Genomic DNA, 19,546 nt, shown 5'->3' with positions numbered 1-19,546 from the left:
ACTTAAACGTTTTACATATGTAAATATTTGCATGCTGAACGGTGTGTATCTGCACAAAAAGTGGAAATCTAAGAAGTGATGTGCATGGAATAGCGTCTTAAAGCTAGGCTTTTTGTGGCTCTGTGGCGCAATGGACTTCTAGGTTGTGAATGGAGGTATTCAAAGGTTGTGGGTTCAAGTCCCACCAGTGTCGCGCATACCCTCTCTTCCTCAGATGTCTTTGTGTTGGACAAGCATATGCTTAAACCTGGGATCCACAAACTACTTCAGAAGCTTACCCTTCACGTTTTGCTTATGTCCCTTATTGGACACACCCAACTCAGATCATAGAGTACTCAAATAATCAGCTTAATTAGACGTGCTGGCTGTCTCGATAAGTGAAGCAAAGACAACCCTAACCAGGTTTTACCAAGGCCTCCAGAAGGTTACAACCTAAAGCAGGCGCACGCTGTCAAACGTAGTCGGCAGCATTCCAACCCAGGCGGGGAGACCCCAATGGATTTCTAGTCCATCGCCTTAACCACTCGGCCACGACTACAAGCTGGCCTAAGTGGGCATGTCATTTTGCTTGGTGCCCTGCAGCGTCGCTGCCCAAGGCCAGCGCAGGTCAGCAAGAACTCGACAGCAAAACGTAGCGCTCCACAAAAAAAGAGGCTCAATCGCCCAGTTGTACCCTGGACCCTCAGTTTAAAAGTCTGATACCCTACCGACTGAGCTATCCGGGCTCTTACTCGCAATGCGTGCGCGTTGCATGGGAACGCAAAACAAAATTAATCGTATCGGCTGAAAAAAACCAGACGTTTCTCCCATGCATTGCGTTCCCTTCTTTGACGATTAAGAACGGCCGTCCAAACGTCTTCTATGTCAAAATATATTTGCGAATTAGTGGGAATGCAGCCTATTAGACAGATAATAATAATCAAAAGACAATAATGCTAGGAAAAAGAACAAAAACTCAAAGCTTCTTGTCTGGAAAGCATCTTTACACGCTTTAATGCTGTGGACTTGCCGCGCTCTTATCGATATTGTAAACTTGCTTCAAAGGCGCAGTTGTTTGGAGAAAATAGCAAGGCCTCCAGAAGGTTACAACCTAAAGCAGGCGCATGCTGTCAAACTTAGTCGGCAGGATTTTAACCTGTGCGGGGCGACCCCAAAGGATTTCTAGTCCATCGCCTTAACCTGTTCGACTGGGTGCGACTTCCTGTGATGGCATAACAGACTCTATAAACTGGTCGTAAAGCAAGGTCCTTGTGACAGTACTCATGCAATGCATTTGAAAAGACACATGGTATTGTATGTTGACCGTTATCCCACTGACAAAGCAGCCTATTGTTGGACTATCAATTTTTTATATTAATCAACCAATCCAATAATAATAATAACAAAAACTATGGGCTAATAAAATGAAATAATAAAAACGGCTATGGGCTGACAGCGAAGCAAAAGAGGCAGAGCGAGCCAGCCAGGAGTCGAACCTAGAATCTTCTGATCCGTAATCAGACGCATTATCCATTAGGCCACTGGCCCACCGATCAGACATCCTTGAGCGTACACGGGACCTGTTGGTGTTCGACTGGGCAGAGGCCTGTCATGACATCTACTTTTTCTCATGCCATTAACAGGCCTGGAGCCAACGTCAGGAAGGGGTCCGATGAGGGGCCCCTTGGAGAAACCTTGGAGATGGAGGCCTCACATGTTGGGGATCTCGGTTGTTTTGTTTTCATGGCAAGTTGTGGTGTTGTTAGGATATTCCTACAGAGCCTGTGACAATTTCTCAGCGGAAGAACTGGGATCCAGGGTCAGAGACGTCTCCTCTCCTGGAGGAAAATACAAGCCTTATGCCTGGCTCACACTACAGGAGTTTTAGGCCGATTTATGCCCGATTTCCCCCTCCCGAGAATCAGAGAAAAAATCTTGTCGAGGAAATTGATCGGTTCCGATGTTCGGCGCAGATTATCTGGTAATGTGAGGCGTTCACAGATCGAATCTTGCACCTCCCGATCTGCTCTCACACAAATCGGGCTCGCCCCGATCTTATCAAACATGTTTGATATTTAAGATTTTAAATCGGGATGAGCAAATCTGTGATTACGTCAGTGCTGTCAAAATAGCCAGGAAACAAGTAGGGCTGTCTTGCTGAAGGAATTTCCCTTGAGATAATTTTGAGTGACTCAACTCGATATGCGTTTTTATCTCCATTTATTTATTGCTAAATAAATAAGTGTTACGCTGTGGTCAGCAGGCACAAAGACGAGTAGCCTACATGTTCAATAATGAAACCGAAACTAAAAAGCGCATTAAAACGAAGTGGATTAAAATGAAGACACAACACGTCAAAATAAGGGTCGGGGGTCCACATAAAATAATAAACACAACATAAACCTGACAATGAGCTTGTTAGACCATTGTTATATAACAGTTAATTCCTTGAATCTCACTTTACGAGAGGCTTTGTGCTGATATTTCACCAGTATTGACATTGAAAGTCTCTGCGCATTAGAGACTGTCACTCAGTCATTAAATGTTCATTCAACGGAAATGTAAAAATGCGGATGCATTCACAGATAGGTGCTAGATGTAATGAAACAAGCTGTTAATTATTTTAATATTTAATTTAAACTTTGAGCTCCACTTTACAAGACTCAGCTGAGCAGGACAACGCTGAAGCTGATGCGTCACTCCATGATCAACGCCGGCATTGATTTATTGTATTGACCAGTGAAGGCACACCCATCGTTTTGGGCGGCCAGGGCCAAATGCTTGTGTTTTATTGTGCTATTTGTTAAAATATTATAATGTTATTTTTTTCCATTTAAGCTATGTTGATTATGAAAAGTGAACAGCACAAGTAAGATATGATGTGCAATGTATCGGGAGACATAGAGTGGGTCAGACATGATTTTGACCACTTCATTAAGTTTTGTTTTGTAGAAAACCCTTCTTTAAAGTGAATTTCGTTTTGTATAAATTGTTATCAACCAATTGCCTGGATTTAATAAATAGGAAGAAAATATAGCAGACAATAATCATGCAACATGACATGGAGGCGCCTGCACTGTCATTTGCATTGCTCGTGAACTGGAGCGCATCTCATCATAAATTAACCGAAACTCAGTGTATGCCTCACAGACATGAGAAATACATCGAATCTTGAAATGTCTTTAAACGAAACAATTCAAAACGAAAAGAAATAGGCTACTCTCTGATTATGTAATCCATGTGCATTTCTCTCTATAGGCGCGTTCACTACGGAGATGGCGATTGTCAACTTCATCTTGCAGCCGACAGAAAACACTAGTTTATTAATAAAATCAACGCACGCGTCACCGGATTTACAAATGCACATCTAGCTTGTTGCACGCACACATATTATGTCGAAATAACGAGATATTATGTTGAAATAACATTATTAGCCTAATAATAATAAATCTTTAATCAATATTTGATTGAATGCTGAATGTTGTGCTTGGTCAATTTAATAAAATTAATACTTTAATTGTGACAATTAAAATAATTGAATATTAAATATTAAGTGGCCAATTTTTGTAATAGTATTTATATAGGCTATATATCCAGCACCTGCATTAAAAAAATATCTGGCACCGCCCCTGGTTATAACGTGCATGGGCTCGGGTAGGGTCGGGCTTGATTTTTTGGGCCCGATCTTAACTCAAAGTACCGGTAGGTTCAAAGTCTCTGTGCGTGTGTATGTGCGTGCGTGTGTGTGTGTCTCATGGCAATGCATATCCCATATGTTTCCATGCTTTTCCACTTCAGATCTGCTGCGTGAGATCACGTGAGGCGCTTCCTCTGGCACGATAATCTTAATAACATTTTGTAGTGTGTGGTGCACCGCGATTTTCAAACCTTGTAGTGTGAGCATGTTTAAGATTTGAGGGAAGAAAATCTGCAAAGATTCTCCTTAAGTGTGTGCTGCAACCAGATTTCAAAATCGGTTAGGATTTTAAAACTCCTGTAGTGTGAGCCAGGCATTAGTGGTCTTGCTGGAAGATCTGGTTCAATACGTTTTTTAGCAAAATGGATATGGCAGAAGAAGGAATGGTTTATAGAACAGATACTGCAAGAAAAGAGCTGAATGTTTTAATGGAAGAAAATGACTTAATTGATATCTGGAGGGATAGGAATGAAAAAAAGAAGAGAATATTCAAGAAGACAATTAGTAGAGAATTTTTTATGTCAAACAAGGATTGATTATGTTTTAAACACAAGAGTTTTAGAGCAATATATTGGAAAGGTGTATTATAAGGAAACATCGTTAAGTGATCATAGTTTTGTTTTTATGTTGATGGATTTTAATAAAATGGAGAGGGGGCCAGGACTTTGGATTTTAAATGCAGAGATTTAAAAAAATGAATTTTATAAAATGGAAATAGAAAAAATTATTGACAAGGAAAAGGAAAGTAGTTTGTATGTAGAAGACAAAAGGATATGGTGGGATAATGTAAAATATGAAATTAAGAAATTTACAATAAAATATTGTAAACTTCTACAACGAGTTAAGAAACAAAAGGAAAGGAAAATCAGAAAAGAATTGAATGAGGAGTTAAGTAAAGAGGAAGTTAATGTGCAGAAGGTGGTTTTGTTGGAAGAACATTTAAGGAAAATAGAGTAGGAAAAATATAGAGGTGCAATGATAAGAAGCAAGGCAAAATATACTGTGGAGGGAGAAAAATGTACGAAGTTCTTTTTCAATCTAGAAAGAAGTAGAAAAAAAGGCAGAAACGATAAAAGAAATAAAATGTAAAGATGGAAGGAAAGTAAAAGAAACAAAAGAAATATTAAAGGAGGTAAAAGATTTTTATGAAGAACTGTTTAAGATGCAAGGAATAGATGATGGGGAAAAAGACTTTATATTGGAGAAGGTGACGGCTGCAGTTACAGTTTTTCTCGATTGTTTACACACATTTTCTGGTACTTGAGACACAATGACCACAACATGTAACTCATTCACCAACCCCTGAACCAATTCTGCTAAACTACAAGCACAATTCCTGCTTTACACTCAAATTGCAGTTCTAAAACACACTTTTTTCAAAACACTACACACAATTCTCTGCTTTTGGCACAATTTTCATGTAAAAAATCTCTTGTTTTCACAAGGAACACACTGCCATTCAAATATGCACACTGACTCATCACATGGGCAAACACCCGTCACACAGTTTTACAATTAGCAATCAGAGCTTTAGCATAAAAGGGCAACAGGTGAGCTCTTCAACAGGTGAGCTCTTCAATGGAGCAATGGATGCCAACATTGGATTTTTTTTTTTTTTACTGTAACTGTATGCAGTAAATTCTTCTGTTGTTTTGTATGTAGACCACTGTATGAATAACTTTGTGTTGGTTGGGATGTACACTGTGTACAATGTTTTTGTGGGAAAAATAAAATATATTTGTTACCGTGTATTTGTGTGTTCTGAGTATAAAAACAATATTCTCAAATATTTTACAACACACTTATGTATGTACTGTCTGTAGAAAGTGTAACACTGAACAAAAAAAGGCCTAAGTCATTATGATGAATGGAGAAGAAGTGTTTTGCATTCACCATAGTGTTTTACATTGAGCACATCAGTGTTCAACTGGTTCTTATAAATGTCTATTCATATGATGGTTTGTGTGTGTCATTTGAAAACAAAATACCATTTTGAGAAGAAATAACATTGTTTTGAATGTAAAGTTTCATTTTGCAGGAGAATTGAGGGGTTTTGCCCATTGTGTGTGTTTTTTTGGATTTGTGTGTAGAGTTCTGAGAATATGAGGCATGCTTTCAGAAAATGTGTGTAAACAATCGAGAAAAACTGTAATAAACAAGACAAAGAAGAGTGTGATGAGGAGATAAAAATAGAAGAGATAGAGGAAGCCATTACAGTTTTTTCTGATTGCTTAAGCACATTTTTTGTAACTATTGGCTATTTTTGCAAAACTCTACACACAAATAAGAAAACCCTTTCACCCAATTATCAAAACATTGTAGTTCTCTTGCAAAAGCGAACACAGCTAGATTAACTCTTCACACCTTCGTAAAAATGGTGTTTTCGTATCAAACAGTAAACACAAGCCATCATCTACTAAGCACACAATGTGCCAACTACACACTGATGGTATGAATACAAAACACATCTCGCTTTTGCTTTCTCTGTGTACAGATGTCAATTTGAGGTCATACTTTTGTCATAGTGTCATGTAAACATACAAGGATCCACACTTCAAGTATTGGTGTTTCACACTCATCAAAACCAAGACAAAGTCAGAACACAAAATAGTAATTTCACCAAAAAAAAGGGAAAAAAAAGACAATCAGCCTACATCATGTCATCTTTCTGGGTCCGGCCACAAAATTTCGTCCAGATCGCATGCGATATCCTCCAGTCCAAGGCACCGGGGAAATGATCTCCTTGAATGCCGTATCCAGGCCTGACATGATGCCTGGTCAATATCTCCACATGCCTCCTCCATTGCCTGTAAAAGGGCTACCTGTTGATAAGGATGACGGTCGTACACTTTCCAGCGCCAGGCAGAGAAGAACTCCTCGATGGGATTTAAGAATGGAGAGTATGGAGGGAGGTTGAGTGCCATGAAGGATGGGTGGTCTGTAAACCAGTTGCGGACCAAAGCAGCCCTATGGAAACTAACATTGTCCCATATGATGACATATCGGGTATGCTCTGGTCTCTGAACAGTGAGCATGTCATGTAAGGTGTCCAGGAATGCAATAATGTGTGCAGTGTTGTATGGGCCTATGGTTGCATGATGGTGAACAACACCATTTTGGCTTATAGCTGCACACATGGTTATGTTACCACCACGTTGTCCTGGGACATTGATGATGGCACGGTGTCCAATAATGTTCCTGCCACGTCTCCTGGTTTTACTGAGGTTAAAACCGGCCTCATCTACAAAAAGTAGCTCATGTCCCATGGCATCTGCTTCTAGTTCCATCACTCTCTGGACAAGACAAAACAAATGCAACACATCAGGCCCATGCACAGCACTACAGTATGCACTTCCAAATTCAGAACCAATGACACTATAGCTTACCTGCACATAGTCATATCGCAGTTGCTTTACACGTTCTGTGTTTCTCTCGAAAGGAACTCTGTAAATTTGCTTCATTCTTATTCTGTGGCGCGCAAGTACACGACTTAGTGCAGAAATGCTTACACTGTGTATATTTTGAAAGTTGGTGTCATTATCAATTATGCGCTGCTGTATTTCGCGCAGTCTTATTGCATTATTGGCAATCACCATGTTCACTATATGGGTCTCTTGCTCTGGAGTGAACATTCTTCCTCTGCCCCCAACATCTGGACGTCTAGCAATTCTGTAAAGTAACAATTTCAGTATTTTTGCATGTATGGTACTGTTGTGTTTTTCATTAGAGTATGGCAGTGCTACAAAGTACTTACCGATTCTCATTTCGAAATGTCCTAATGATGCTTGCCACAGTGTAGCGGCTCAAATTAGGCTGAACCCGTTGGCCAGCTTCCCTCAGGGTCATCCCATGGTTGATGACATGGTCCACTATTGTAGCTCTGATGTCATCAGTTATTCTATTTCTTACTCTTCTTACCCTTCCTCTTTCCCCTCCTCGTCCTCTTCTTGCTCCTCCTTGTCCTCTTCCTCTAACTTCCTCTAACCCTCTCGCTTCTTCAACTCCACGTCCTCTTCCTCCAACTTCTTCACCTCCACGTCCTCTTCCTCCAACTTCTTCACCTCCACGTCCTCTTCCTCCAACTTCTTCACCTCCACGTCCTCTCCCTCGGCCTCCTCTGATTCTCACTCTTCTCACTCTTACTGCTCCTTCCATTGTACTCCACACAGACAGCTTACCTGTGGCTTATTTATAGTGCTTAGGCTGATCGCAAAGTGAACTAATTATCTAAAACAGTTTTCACATGTGAAAGTGTGCCAGACAGTTGGCAAAATAGTGTTAATGATAGCCATACATGTGTATAATTTTGCTAGGAGTGTGTTGGAAATTTGGTAATTGAGTGTAAGCAGTGAGTTGTTTTTAAAGTTCTGCAAAAAGAGTGTTGTGCAGTGAATTGTGCCTACAGTTTTGCAAAGTGTGTGTTACAAAATTGCAAACTGAGTGCAAAGCAGTGTTTGTGCTTTTAGTTTTGCAAACTCAGTGAGTGGTTTTGCTATACGTATTAATAGTTTTAGAAATTGTGCTACAAGAATCACGATTAGCGCTTAAGCATTCAGAAAAAACTGTAATCAATTAAAGGGGAATAAAAGTCCAGGCATAGATGGAATAACAAATGAATTTTATAAAGTTTTTAAAGATAAATTAATGAAAATCTTAAAAGAAGTGTATGATGAGATTTTTAAAAAGGGAGAGGTAAATCAAACAATGAGAATGGGTCTAGTGAAAATAATATTCAAGAGAAAAGGGGATAGAAATGATTAAAAAAATTATAGACCAATCACTATGCTAAATGCTAATTTTAGCAAAATTTTTAGCAAACAGATTGAAAAGTGTGTTACCTAAGATAATTTTATCAAATCAAGCATATGGAGTTAAGGGGAGAGATATATCAGATACAGTTAGCAATATAAGGGATGTGATAAGTTATATGAATGAAGAAAAGAAGAGTGGTTATTAGGGGTGTGACGAGATCTCGTGTTACGAGATCTCGCGAGATTAAAACGCGACGAGATTTCTCGTCGAGGTGAAACTTTGTCTCGTGAGTTGTTGTGATGTCAGTGTGATGGAAATGAAATTAGTATTGAAGATGCCCCTGCCACTTTTAAATCATTTGTGTGCCGGGCCAATCACACACACACTCCGCGCACACACACACACTCACTGTCCCTCGCTCACTCACTCGCGCGCGAACACACACACACACGCTCACTGGCGCGCGCACACACGCACACTCACTGTTGCTCGCCTCGCACTCTCACTCACTCTCGCTCACACTCAACCCGTCGTGGAGGACCGTTAAAATTAAACATGCTAGTCTTTCTGTCGTGATGTCCTGAAGCATCACAGACGCGTTGTCGCCCACTATGACACACTATTCGAAATGAAACGATCGAATCTTGCGTCCCGACGCCCGTTGTCCTTTACGAATCTCCACGAAACGGATCGTGCCAAAATCGCGCTAAAATTGTGTAATCTGAACCAGGCAGGTAATAAACATTTGACCCATCGCGCAAAGAACCTATTAAAGCACTAAGACATGGGAACAGTATAGCTAACATTCACATATCACAAGTCATATCGACATCGCAATATTAAACAATGTTATCGCACATCGCAGCTTTTCCTCATATCGTGCAGCCCTAGTTACTGCCCAAAAGTCTCAACTGCTGCCAGAAATCGTCGACATGCTTATATTCTTGAAAAACAACATGACCATAATCTTAGGCTGTGTAGTTAATTTATCTCTTTTTCATGCTTGAAGAAAAAAATTGTTTCTGTTTGAACTTGTAGTTTTGAGAGAGCAGTACTTTGATTATGGATACACACTTGTTTGCATTTAAAGTGTTATTTCAGTTATTTATATTTATTTTATTTATACTGTTTTATTTTTCTTTATGTTCGATTTGTGGAAAGGAGTTAGATTTCTCATGTGAAATCGTACAGGGGAGAAGCCAGACAGTAGAGTTTATAGCAAAACATTTTGCAGTGTTTGCATGTCCTTTACTGCATAGAATTCATTAAAATAGAAGTAAAATAACATTCATTACAAGTTGATTTCAAAATGAACCTAAATTGTTTTGCATTTTGTGATTTTCAGTTGAATAAAAGACTATTTTCCATTCATATATTTCATCATTGAGGATTTCTTAAAAATTGTGTAAAAATCTCGTCTTGTCTCGTTCTCGTGAACCCAATCTCGTGTCTCGTCTCGTCTCGTGGAGTAAGCGTCTCGTCACACCCCTAGTGGTTATGTGATAAGTATGGATTTTGAAAAAGCTTTTGACAGGGTGGAGCATGAGTTTTTATTTGCGATTTTAAAACATTTTGGTTTTGGAGAGAATTTTAGAAAATGGATTAAGATTTTATACAAAGATGCAATGAGTTTTATTAAATGTAATGGTTTTTTAAGGGATGCTTTTAAGATAACTAGATCCATAAGACAGGGCTGTCCACTGTCAGTAACTGCAATGCCAATGTGGGTTGATAAGAGAGTGAAGAGTATTGTGTTGGAATTTCTATGGAGTAATAAGCCTCCCAGAATTGCACACAAGACATTAATTGGTTCTCAAGAGGAAGGGGGATTGGGGTTAATGGATGTTGAACAGAGGAAGAAGAGTATGAGAGTGAAAACTGTAAAGAAATATCTAAATGGAGAAAAGATGGAGGAATTTAAAGTAATAATGAAACATTTTTTAAACAAATGTTCAAAGCTGGAAATGTTAAAAAAGGAATGATAAAAGGAATTCCAGATTTTTATAAAGAGATTTTAGATGCATGGACGGATTTTTTACCACACATTGATTTTAAGCCACAAGGAAGAGAAACGATTTTGAATCAACCTTTTTTTTTAAATGCAAAGATTGCTATAGATGGCAAAGATGTGTTTTTTAAAAATTGGCTGGATGTGGATATTAAAAGGGTTAGAGATGTTTTATATGAGTATAAAAATGGGTTTCTTCCTCTGCAGTTTGTCATCGATACTTTGGAAGAGGCAAAAGAGGATTATAATGTTAGTACTGTAAAGAAGCAGTATGATGTTGTAAAGAAAGCAATACCAAAAGAGTGGATTGAAATAATAGAGAGTGGGGAAAAAGAGGAAGAGAAAGTGGAAGTGTTTTTTAAAGTTGGGGAGAATAAAAATGATTTTAACTCTAGTACTGTGAAGATGTTTTATAGATGTTTCAAGGAATCTGTTTTCAAAAAACCAAAAGCAAATGAGTTTTGGATTGATCATTTTCCTGGACTAGAGGAAACGAATATATGGAGGAATGTTAAGTGGAGGTTTTTAGATGTAAAAATGGAAGCGCTGGATTATTTTATAAGGCATAAGGTTGTTTTTTCTGAGATGAAACTATGTAAAATTGGGATGGCACAAAATGCAACATGCAAAGTATATAAAAGAGAGGATGAAGGATTTTTACATTTGTTTTTATATTGTGATGAATTGGAAGAGGTTTTTTTAAAGATTTTAAAGAGTTTGATAAATGTTATGGCGATGGTCTAAAAATCCTTTGGGGTCGCCCCGCATAGGTTCAAATCCTGCCGACTAAGTTTGACAGCATGCGCCTGCTTTAGGTTGTAACCTTCTGGAGGCCTTGCTAAAACTTTATAAATTTTGTTTTAAAAAGTCATTGTTACAATATTACCCTTGAAAAGAGTTAGGTTGGTAAGAAACGGTTTTGTCCTCAGTGACACGGTGGGGAGACCGGTAGCTCGCCGTGATCGTATAGTGGTTAGTACTCTGCGTTGTGGCCGCAGCAACCCCGGTTCGAATCCGGGTCACGGCAAGATTTCCTAGACTTTTGAAATTGAGCTCCACGTTACCACCTCTCCTCACCCCGTGGGAGAAACGTCTGTTTTTTTCAGCCGTTACGATTCATTTTGCTGCGCGTTCCCATGCAACGCGCACGCATCGCGAGTGAGAGCCCGGATAGCTCAGTCGGTAGAGCATCAGACTTTTAATCTGAGGGTCCAGGGTTCAAGTCCCTGTTCGGGCGATCGAGCCTCTTTTTTTTTGTGGAACGCTACGTTTTGCTGTCGAGTTCTTGCTGACCTGCGCTGGCCTTGGGCAGCGACGCTGCAGGCCACCAAGCAAAATGACATGCCCCCCTGGGCCAGCTTGTAGTCGTGGCCGAGTGGTTAAGGCGATGGACTAGAAATCCATTGGGGTCTCCCCGCGCAGGTTCGAATCCTGCCGACTACGTTTGACAGCAACCTGCTTTAGGTTGTGACCTTCTGGAGGCCTTGCTAAAACCTGGTTTGGGTTGTCTTTGCTTCACTTATCGAGACAGCCAGCAAGTCTGTCTGTGCCAATGGCACTTTTAGCCAGAGGCGGAGCTTCAGCAACCTGATGGGTTGAGGTTCTGTGCCCGACCGGTGTGCCTTCGATAGCTCTGCGCGGGGACCGTTCGTCTGTCTATTTCGACAAATCACGTCTCTGCATGTCCATCTTTTGCAGCCCATCAGATCTCAGCATTTCCATCTTTTACATTTTACGACAGCCAATCAGGTCTCTGCATGTCCATCTTTTGCATTTTATGAAAGCCCATCAGATCTCAGCATTTCCATCTTTTACATTTTACGACAGCCAATCAGATCTCAGCATTTCCATCTTTTACATTTTAAGACAGCCAATCACCGTGGCCCTTTCCATCATTGCCGGAGCATGCGCATAAGTCCACCTCTTATCGCTCACAGCGAATCAATAAATACTATTTTTATTTATAGAGTTATTTTTGGAAATATATATATATATATATATTTTTTTTTAAATAAACTTTTAACTTAACGTTACATTGTTTAGGTAAGACGTTGACGGTGACACCGAGGTAAGATTTCTCTAATTAACCAGCTTTATAGTTTAAAAAAATAAAAATAAACTAGGTAAGACGACCTATGGGTAAGACGTTGACGGTGTCACCGAAGTAAGATTTCTCTATTTAATTAACTAGCTTTAATTCATAGTTATTGTTGTTGTTGTTGTTTTTTAATAAACTTTTAACTACGTTACATTGTTTTAGGTAAGACGTTGACGGTGACACCGAGGTAAGATTTCTCTATTAATATTTAATTAATAGTTTTTTCTTAAATAAACTTGTACATTGTGTTAGGTAAGACGTCGACGTTGTTGCTTTGTTTAGTCTGCTAACTAACTTAACGTTAGCTAAGAATGAATGAATGAATGAATGAATGAATGAAGGGAGTAACGTTAGCATTAGCTGAAACGTATTTTCGACAGAGAGAAACGAATGGTTTACATTGGTAACGTTACAACGTTGGTACAACAACTGATATTGTGTTCACTTTTAACACAGACAATGATTTAATATGAATTAATGAGTTTTGTATTGTATTCAGGTGTTGCACCTGTTATAACAGGAGACTTTGTGTTTACCAACTGATAATTTTGTGTTTACCAACTGATAATAATCTTAAAATGATTGTATTAAATTACTTCTATATCTGCTACTACTATGTATTAATATATTATACACTGAGGTACTATGTATTAATATATAATACACTGAGGTACTATGTATTAATATATAATACACTGAGGTACTATGTATTAATATATTATATGTATTACAGAAATATATAATACACTGAGGTACTATGTATTAATATATTATACACTGAGGTACTATGTATTAATAAATTATACACTGAGGTACCATCTAATGCTATCTACATACAGGAGTTTTATAGTAGTTAGTTAAAACTAAACTACCCATGTTGATATGGTTAAACCATTTACTGAATAGTTACAAATTTAAAGTGAATAGTTACAATTTTATTTACTCTAGTAATAGAAGATGGCATCCAAACACATAAAGCACAGGGCTATGAGCGAAGAGGAGTGGATGTCACGCCTGCGAAGGTTTGCTGCTGTAGGGGTCTGGCCTTCTGAGGCAGGAAACAGGCCGGCACCCCGCCAGAAAAAGTGGCATGACCTGTATCTGAAGGTAAATTTAGATAAAGTGTTATGTGTACAATAATAAAACATAAAGCTATGTCACATTCTTCACATTCTTATGATTCACTGCCAAACAATATTACAGATTGGAAAATGTCCAGTGCAGTTTAGGGGACAAATGCCTTTGTTTGGAGGGACACAGACATGTAGTTGTGGATTTCATATAGCAAAGGTATCCACAATCTTTTCCTAAAATTATGAAATGTTGGTGTTGTTGTCTCTATTATTAAATTTAATTTTCTTTTCTCTTAACCTGTAGCTGACACCAGGTCCCTCATCTGCATCATCTGTCGCTACAGCGGGTCAGACGGCAACACCTGCTCTCACGGCAACACCTGGTCTAACGGCAACATCTGGGCAGATGGCAACACCTGCTCTCACGGCAACACCTGCTCTAACGGCAACACCTGGTCTAACGGCAACATCTGGGCAGATGGCAACACCTGCTCTCACGGCAACACCTGCTCTAACGGCAACATCTGGGCAGATGGCAACACCTGCTCTCACGGCAACACCTGCTCTCACGGCAACATCTGGGCAGATGGCAACACCTGCTCTCACGGCAACACCTGCTCTCACGGCAACATCTGGGCAGATGGCAACACCTGCTCTCACAACCCGCAAGCCAACTTTGACTATGGCATCAGTAAGTAATGAGTATTTACTGATACTGATATTTAAATTTTTAGCATATTCAAATATATGCATTTTAATTTACAAGGCTCCACTTAAGATGACTTTTTAAAAAACATTTTTTCAGTTTATAAAGCCACGGTTCGGTGGGTCCCACGGTGCCGCTTTAAAGCCAAACTTAGATTTGGGCAGGAAGCATGCAACCAAGGTATTGTAAAGAGAATGACAGTTTGAATTTGATTTTACAATCATACAATAAAATCGTGGTTATATTCTCTCAGCCCATCAGTTGCACTTCCGACTCTTCTGCCATGTCCAGCACTGTCACAAGTGCCATGACAAGGAGGACACCATCGCCTGCCTGCAGTTCCAGGATGTTCATTCAGACTGTCTCTCCTCTGTCTATTCCTCCCTCTCCTGTGTCCACAACCACATCTTCGATACCATCGGTAGCTGCTAGAGCTGTGAGAAACTCTTAATTTAAGTGGTTTTCTTCACAATGACACTTCACTTCAAATAATCATCCTTCATTATTTGCCTTTTTTATTTTTAAAGGAAGTGTCAGCTGCCGCCTCCTTCACTGGTACCTCCTCTGCTCCTCTTGCCACTGCACCCTCTGGATCTGCCACTGCCACCCCTTTTTTTGTCAACTCTGCTGCTCCATCTGTGGTTGGTCGGTCAGCTCACCCCACTGCTGACATGGAGACTGCTCCTGGTTCAGAGCCTGGCTGGCTGCCTGCAAAGCTGATAGGGACCATACCACCTCAGGATCAGAAGTGGATTTCATCTGCTCTGTGGAGGAACCACCGGCTGCGCACTGACCTTAAGCTGTGGTATGATCCACCAGAGCCAGCGCTTATTTATCATCAGGCCCCCACTCCAGAGCATTTTTTTACACACCGGCTTCTCTTGTGGATGCCATACCACCTTTGGAAGGTCAGGCTGTGCTGTCCTGAGTGTGGAAAACAGCTCACAGGTTATGGAGCCCACAAGAGAGCCCGCCAGGTTTTGGATGTCGATAGGTACTACCTGATGATCACGGAGACCCTCTGGTGCAGTGCCACTGGTTGTAAGACGAGTTACATTTCCAGTAGCAAGACCATCTTGGACCAGCTGGATTTGGCACACAGAATGGAGTTCCGACTGATCCTGACACGAAGGTGAGTATACTGAAATTATTTAGCCTGTGTCACAAATGTTTGTCATTCAAACACATTAGAAATTAGCTTGTTTTAATGTTTGCCATTTTTTCACTTTGTTTCTTAATACAGATACGCTTGTGACATGCGTGTGATCCGTTTTCTGAGGGAGAGGACCTTGGGTAATAGCCCCAGCCGCTTGGTCAGGCAGGTGAGGGAAAATCACAGCGAGGAGTGGCTGAAGCGTGTTTGTCGCTACCTTGGCACATGCTCAGACTTTGTTGCCCAGCCAAGCCTGCTCCCTGTCCACGACCCTCCGAAGCCAGTGGCTATTCCTTCTCACAGGTGGATGCTGGCTGTTTATGGCCGAGACATCTTAAGCAGACTGGATCACATCAAAGCCAGCATAACTTCAACCTTTGGCAATATATTAAAAATGGATTCCACAAAAAAGGTCAATATTTTTTACTCTTACTACTGTAGAATCACACCTTACAAACAAAAGTCTAAAATACAACATTAGCATTAAAGACCTGTGAAAAATTTAATTATTGCTTTGTGTAAAAAACAGTATTATTTCAGTGTTTTACATATAAAATAAAAAGTTTATTTGGGCTTTAGGCACTCATTGTCTTTTGTGTTATCACAGATCACCAAGAAGCTATCAGGCTTTGCCAAGGGGACCGCCTTGTGGCTTACATCTGTGAGCAATGAGGTGGGCCAAATCCTCATCAGTGTCCTGACTGCTCAGGAGGGTCCTGCTCTTGACACCATGGCTGCTGATCTCATCCGCAGGTACAGCAATGCTGGTGTGGCTCCTCCTCGGCTTCTCTATGTGGATTGTGAATGTTGTCGGGAGGGCACTGGACAGACAAAACTCAAACAAAGATTTGGTGGGTGGCCAGACCTGGTTGTAAAGCTTGACATATACCACTACATGCGGCGACTGGCATCTGGGTGTACAAAGGATGCACATCCTCTGTACCCCATCTTCATGTCCAGACTGTCAAGCTGCATTTTTGAGTGGGACAGTGGAGATGTTGCCTTGCTGTGTCAAGCTAAGAGGGAACAGCTGAAAGGAGAAGGTGTTCCTGGGATCACTGAAAAATTAGTGGACCAGCAGATAACCAAGGAGGAACTGGGGTTGCACTGCAGGAGGCGGACAAGAGGGGAGCCGCAGACTATCATAATGATTGAACTGCTTCTCAATGAGCTCATGGGGGTAAAGGGCAGAGACCTTCTTGGTGTCCCTCTCTTGGACCACGAGAGGATGCAGCACATCTGGCAAACCCAGAAGAAGCACGTGAAGTGCATTCAAGATGAACCAGGTGTCCTTCTGTACACTGTAACTGGCACCACTACAAAGGGGGGCATTGTCTTGCCAAACTACAGATGTGCGAGAGGGTCCACATCACTTGAATCCTTCCACTTACATCTGAACAGGTTCATTCCAGGTCAGTAGGAATCATTTTTTATTCATCAGCAAGATGAGTACATATTTGGAGTTAAACATTTTATTATTAGTAGTAGTAGTAGTAGCAGTAGTATTGTTATTGTTATCATTATAATTATTGTTATTATCCTGGGAACACTGACACAGTTAATGTCTGTCAATGAACCAAATACAACAAGTTAACCTAACAATATTGCTCATATTTGTACTGTCTTAAGGAACCAGTGCCAACAGCCTGAATTTCCAGCTGTACCTCCTGGAAGGCCTTAACAGATGGAATCAGGACCGTGAAGCTGCATCCCTGGCAGTCAAGCCTCCATCACTGCTCAGCTACTCAGGCGACCTTGTTCAATGTGTTAACAACTACAGTGTCAAGGTGCTTGGAAGGAAACTTGTCCCCTCTTTTCAGCCACCTGCGGTTTACACTGGTTAGTTTAAGCTTTCCATCATGAGGCTATTTTCTATAAAATAGAATTACCTTTTTATGAATTTTATGAAAAGTAAATTTTCCTTCTTGTCTGTCCCAGGGGAGCTAATAGGTATAGATTACCTATACCGCCAGACAGGGAGGGCCTTGCAGGATGTCCAACCTGACTCAGAGGAGACTGAGCAGATGCTGGAAGATGTAGGCACAGAGGAAGAGTTGGAAGATGAGGGCTTTGAAGATGCTGGTTTGGACCCAACCGTTGGGCTACTGGACCCATCCTCTGGTCCATCACCTGCCACCACCAGCTCAGCCGTCATTCCAACTCCCACCTCTCTCCAGGCTACTTCTGGACCTGCTGGACCTTCAGGGCCTGCATCTGTTGCACTTGAGCAACGACTGGTAATTATGCCTGTCACATTTTGTTTTTATCATACCGTGTACTGATAATTTAGACTTTTATTGTATTGTGATATTTATTATTATTGATGTGTAATAATAATAATAATAATAATAATCATTATTGTATAATAATAATTAGAAAATGTATTTGTATATCACTTTTACAAAACATTTTCAAATCACAAAAAAATACACAATGCAATCATGAAATAGACAGAGATGTAAGACAATGAATAGAAATCTGAAGAATACATAAATGAATAAAAGCATAATGCTCTAATTAAAATCCATTTTATAATAATGTGTTTTTAAAAGAGTATTACATTTTGCAGATTGTGAATGCTTGTACCGGCTCTGCTGCTGCTAGTCCCTCCTCTTCACTGCCATCACCCATCACCCCTGCAGCCCCACAACAACTGGCAAGTGTTTTGAGACATGTATCAGTGGCGTTATTGTCTTGCTTGTAATTGTATTATTTTGATACTTATTTGATTATTATTATTTATTTTTATTATTACATTTAACAGGTTTCAAATGAGGATACCACTGCACCCTTTGGCCCAACAGCTGTCCCCACCAGCCTAGCCTCTGCTCCTCCGTACTTTCCCATCGTCCCAGCCTCTCTTCCCACTACTACAACTACAAGTCCCTCTGGGACACCTGCCATGACTCCAGCAGCACCACAGCAAGAGCTGGTAGGTCTTTTGTGACATGTAAAAAGTGTGTAAGATGTGTTATTTTTCTGCCTGTGATGTTGTTATTTTATTTGTATATATTCATATATTTACCAGGCTGTTGATGAGCGCAGTATCCCAGGGATGGACAGAGTGGACAGCCTGGCAGAGTACTTGGTGGGACTGAGGAATGAAATTGGACAAACACTTAACTCCCAGCAGGCCAGTACCATCATAGCTCTGTGGCAGAACCTTCTACCATATGACCAGCAGCGTGTGACGTACTCTGCACGCTACCAGCCGCGCCTGGCAACCGGACGCTTCAGGTGCTCTAAAAAGAAACCTGAATTTACGCCAGGTGTGGAGAGCATGACACGTTGCGTCCTAGGATCGACAGGTTCCCCTGCCCAGTGGCCAGACTGTTGTCGTCTGGTAGAGTGCATTTTTGTTAAACTCTGTGACATCCATAAAAGTCCAAAAAAACAGGGTAAATATGCACTGACTAGATGGACTCTAATTCTCAGAGACTACAGCAAGATCAGACAGCTGGTCCTGGGTAATGGTGCAGTCATGCAGAGCTCTACTCTGCAGTTGTTTGATGTTAATCAAACAACTCTCATTCAGTGGCACAACAAGCGACTGAAGAGGCAGGAATGTAATATTCTGCTGCAAGGGGTCAACTTGCCTGCCTACATTCCTGTTGCTCCCGTACCTCTCCCACCAGTGCAGGTACGCCCCACTGCTGCACCACCACAGCCTGGCCCTCAACATCAGTACCACTTGCCTCAAAGTACAGCAGGACAAGCAGTGGTCAAGAGGAAGTCTGCAGCTCCGGCCCAACGCACAGATTCTCTGCAGTCTGTCTGCACAAGGTTGCCAGCTCAGAGCCAATTGTTCCCTCAGCAGACATCTCCACCTACCCCTGCCCCTTTGCCTACTGTCTCCGGCCCCAGCCCTGCCAGTGACCCTCTTGTGTATGTGTTTTCAACCCCACAAGCCTATGCATCCAAACGGATTACTCCTGCTGGCCCCCTTTCCTCACCACCACCTGCCCGGAGGACTTACAATCGGAAAGTTGATAAAAATAAATGCAGTCAGTGCCAACAGCCCCGCAACAAAGAAAGTGGCCACAGCCAGTATTATGGGTACATATACTGTCCCCAAAATGC

At 40.9% G+C, this 19,546-nt stretch overlaps 2 protein-coding genes across 2 annotated transcripts in view; one reads left to right on the top strand and one right to left on the bottom strand.

The window, feature by feature from the left end:
- Positions 1–6,336: 6,336 nt before the first annotated feature.
- On the bottom strand, positions 6,337–7,788 carry LOC311090447 (uncharacterized protein; the record flags this gene model as incomplete). Its single annotated transcript, XM_084125703.1, has 4 exons — positions 7,768–7,788; positions 7,431–7,737; positions 7,063–7,345; positions 6,337–6,969 (listed from the first exon to the last, which is right to left on the bottom strand). Exons 2-4 carry the CDS (start codon positions 7,520–7,522, stop codon positions 6,337–6,339), a joined length of 1,008 nt encoding a protein of 335 aa, XP_083981829.1. The 5' UTR covers positions 7,523–7,737; positions 7,768–7,788.
- Positions 7,789–13,511: 5,723 nt separating this feature from the next.
- Positions 13,512–19,546, top strand: part of LOC311091082 (uncharacterized protein) — a 6,355-nt gene continuing 320 nt past the window's right edge. The window contains exons 1-13 of the mRNA XM_084126822.1: positions 13,512–13,641; positions 13,738–13,824; positions 13,912–14,298; positions 14,413–14,493; positions 14,567–14,749; positions 14,841–15,445; positions 15,557–15,878; positions 16,074–16,878; positions 17,096–17,305; positions 17,405–17,703; positions 18,036–18,122; positions 18,231–18,398; positions 18,495–19,546. The exon at positions 18,495–19,546 is cut by the window's right edge and continues 320 nt beyond it. Of these exons, the coding sequence (XP_083982948.1) occupies positions 13,522–13,641; positions 13,738–13,824; positions 13,912–14,298; positions 14,413–14,493; positions 14,567–14,749; positions 14,841–15,445; positions 15,557–15,878; positions 16,074–16,878; positions 17,096–17,305; positions 17,405–17,703; positions 18,036–18,122; positions 18,231–18,398; positions 18,495–19,546 (4,406 nt within the window). The 5' untranslated portion in view covers positions 13,512–13,521. The remainder of the gene's footprint in view (positions 13,642–13,737; positions 13,825–13,911; positions 14,299–14,412; positions 14,494–14,566; positions 14,750–14,840; positions 15,446–15,556; positions 15,879–16,073; positions 16,879–17,095; positions 17,306–17,404; positions 17,704–18,035; positions 18,123–18,230; positions 18,399–18,494) is intronic.

This window comes from Abramis brama (genome assembly GCF_963993115.1).
Source record: "Abramis brama genome assembly, chromosome: 10".
NCBI lineage: Eukaryota > Metazoa > Chordata > Actinopteri > Cypriniformes > Leuciscidae > Abramis > Abramis brama.
The sequence above is the reverse complement of the archived record's forward strand: the minus strand, read 5'-3'. Positions and strand labels throughout refer to the sequence as shown.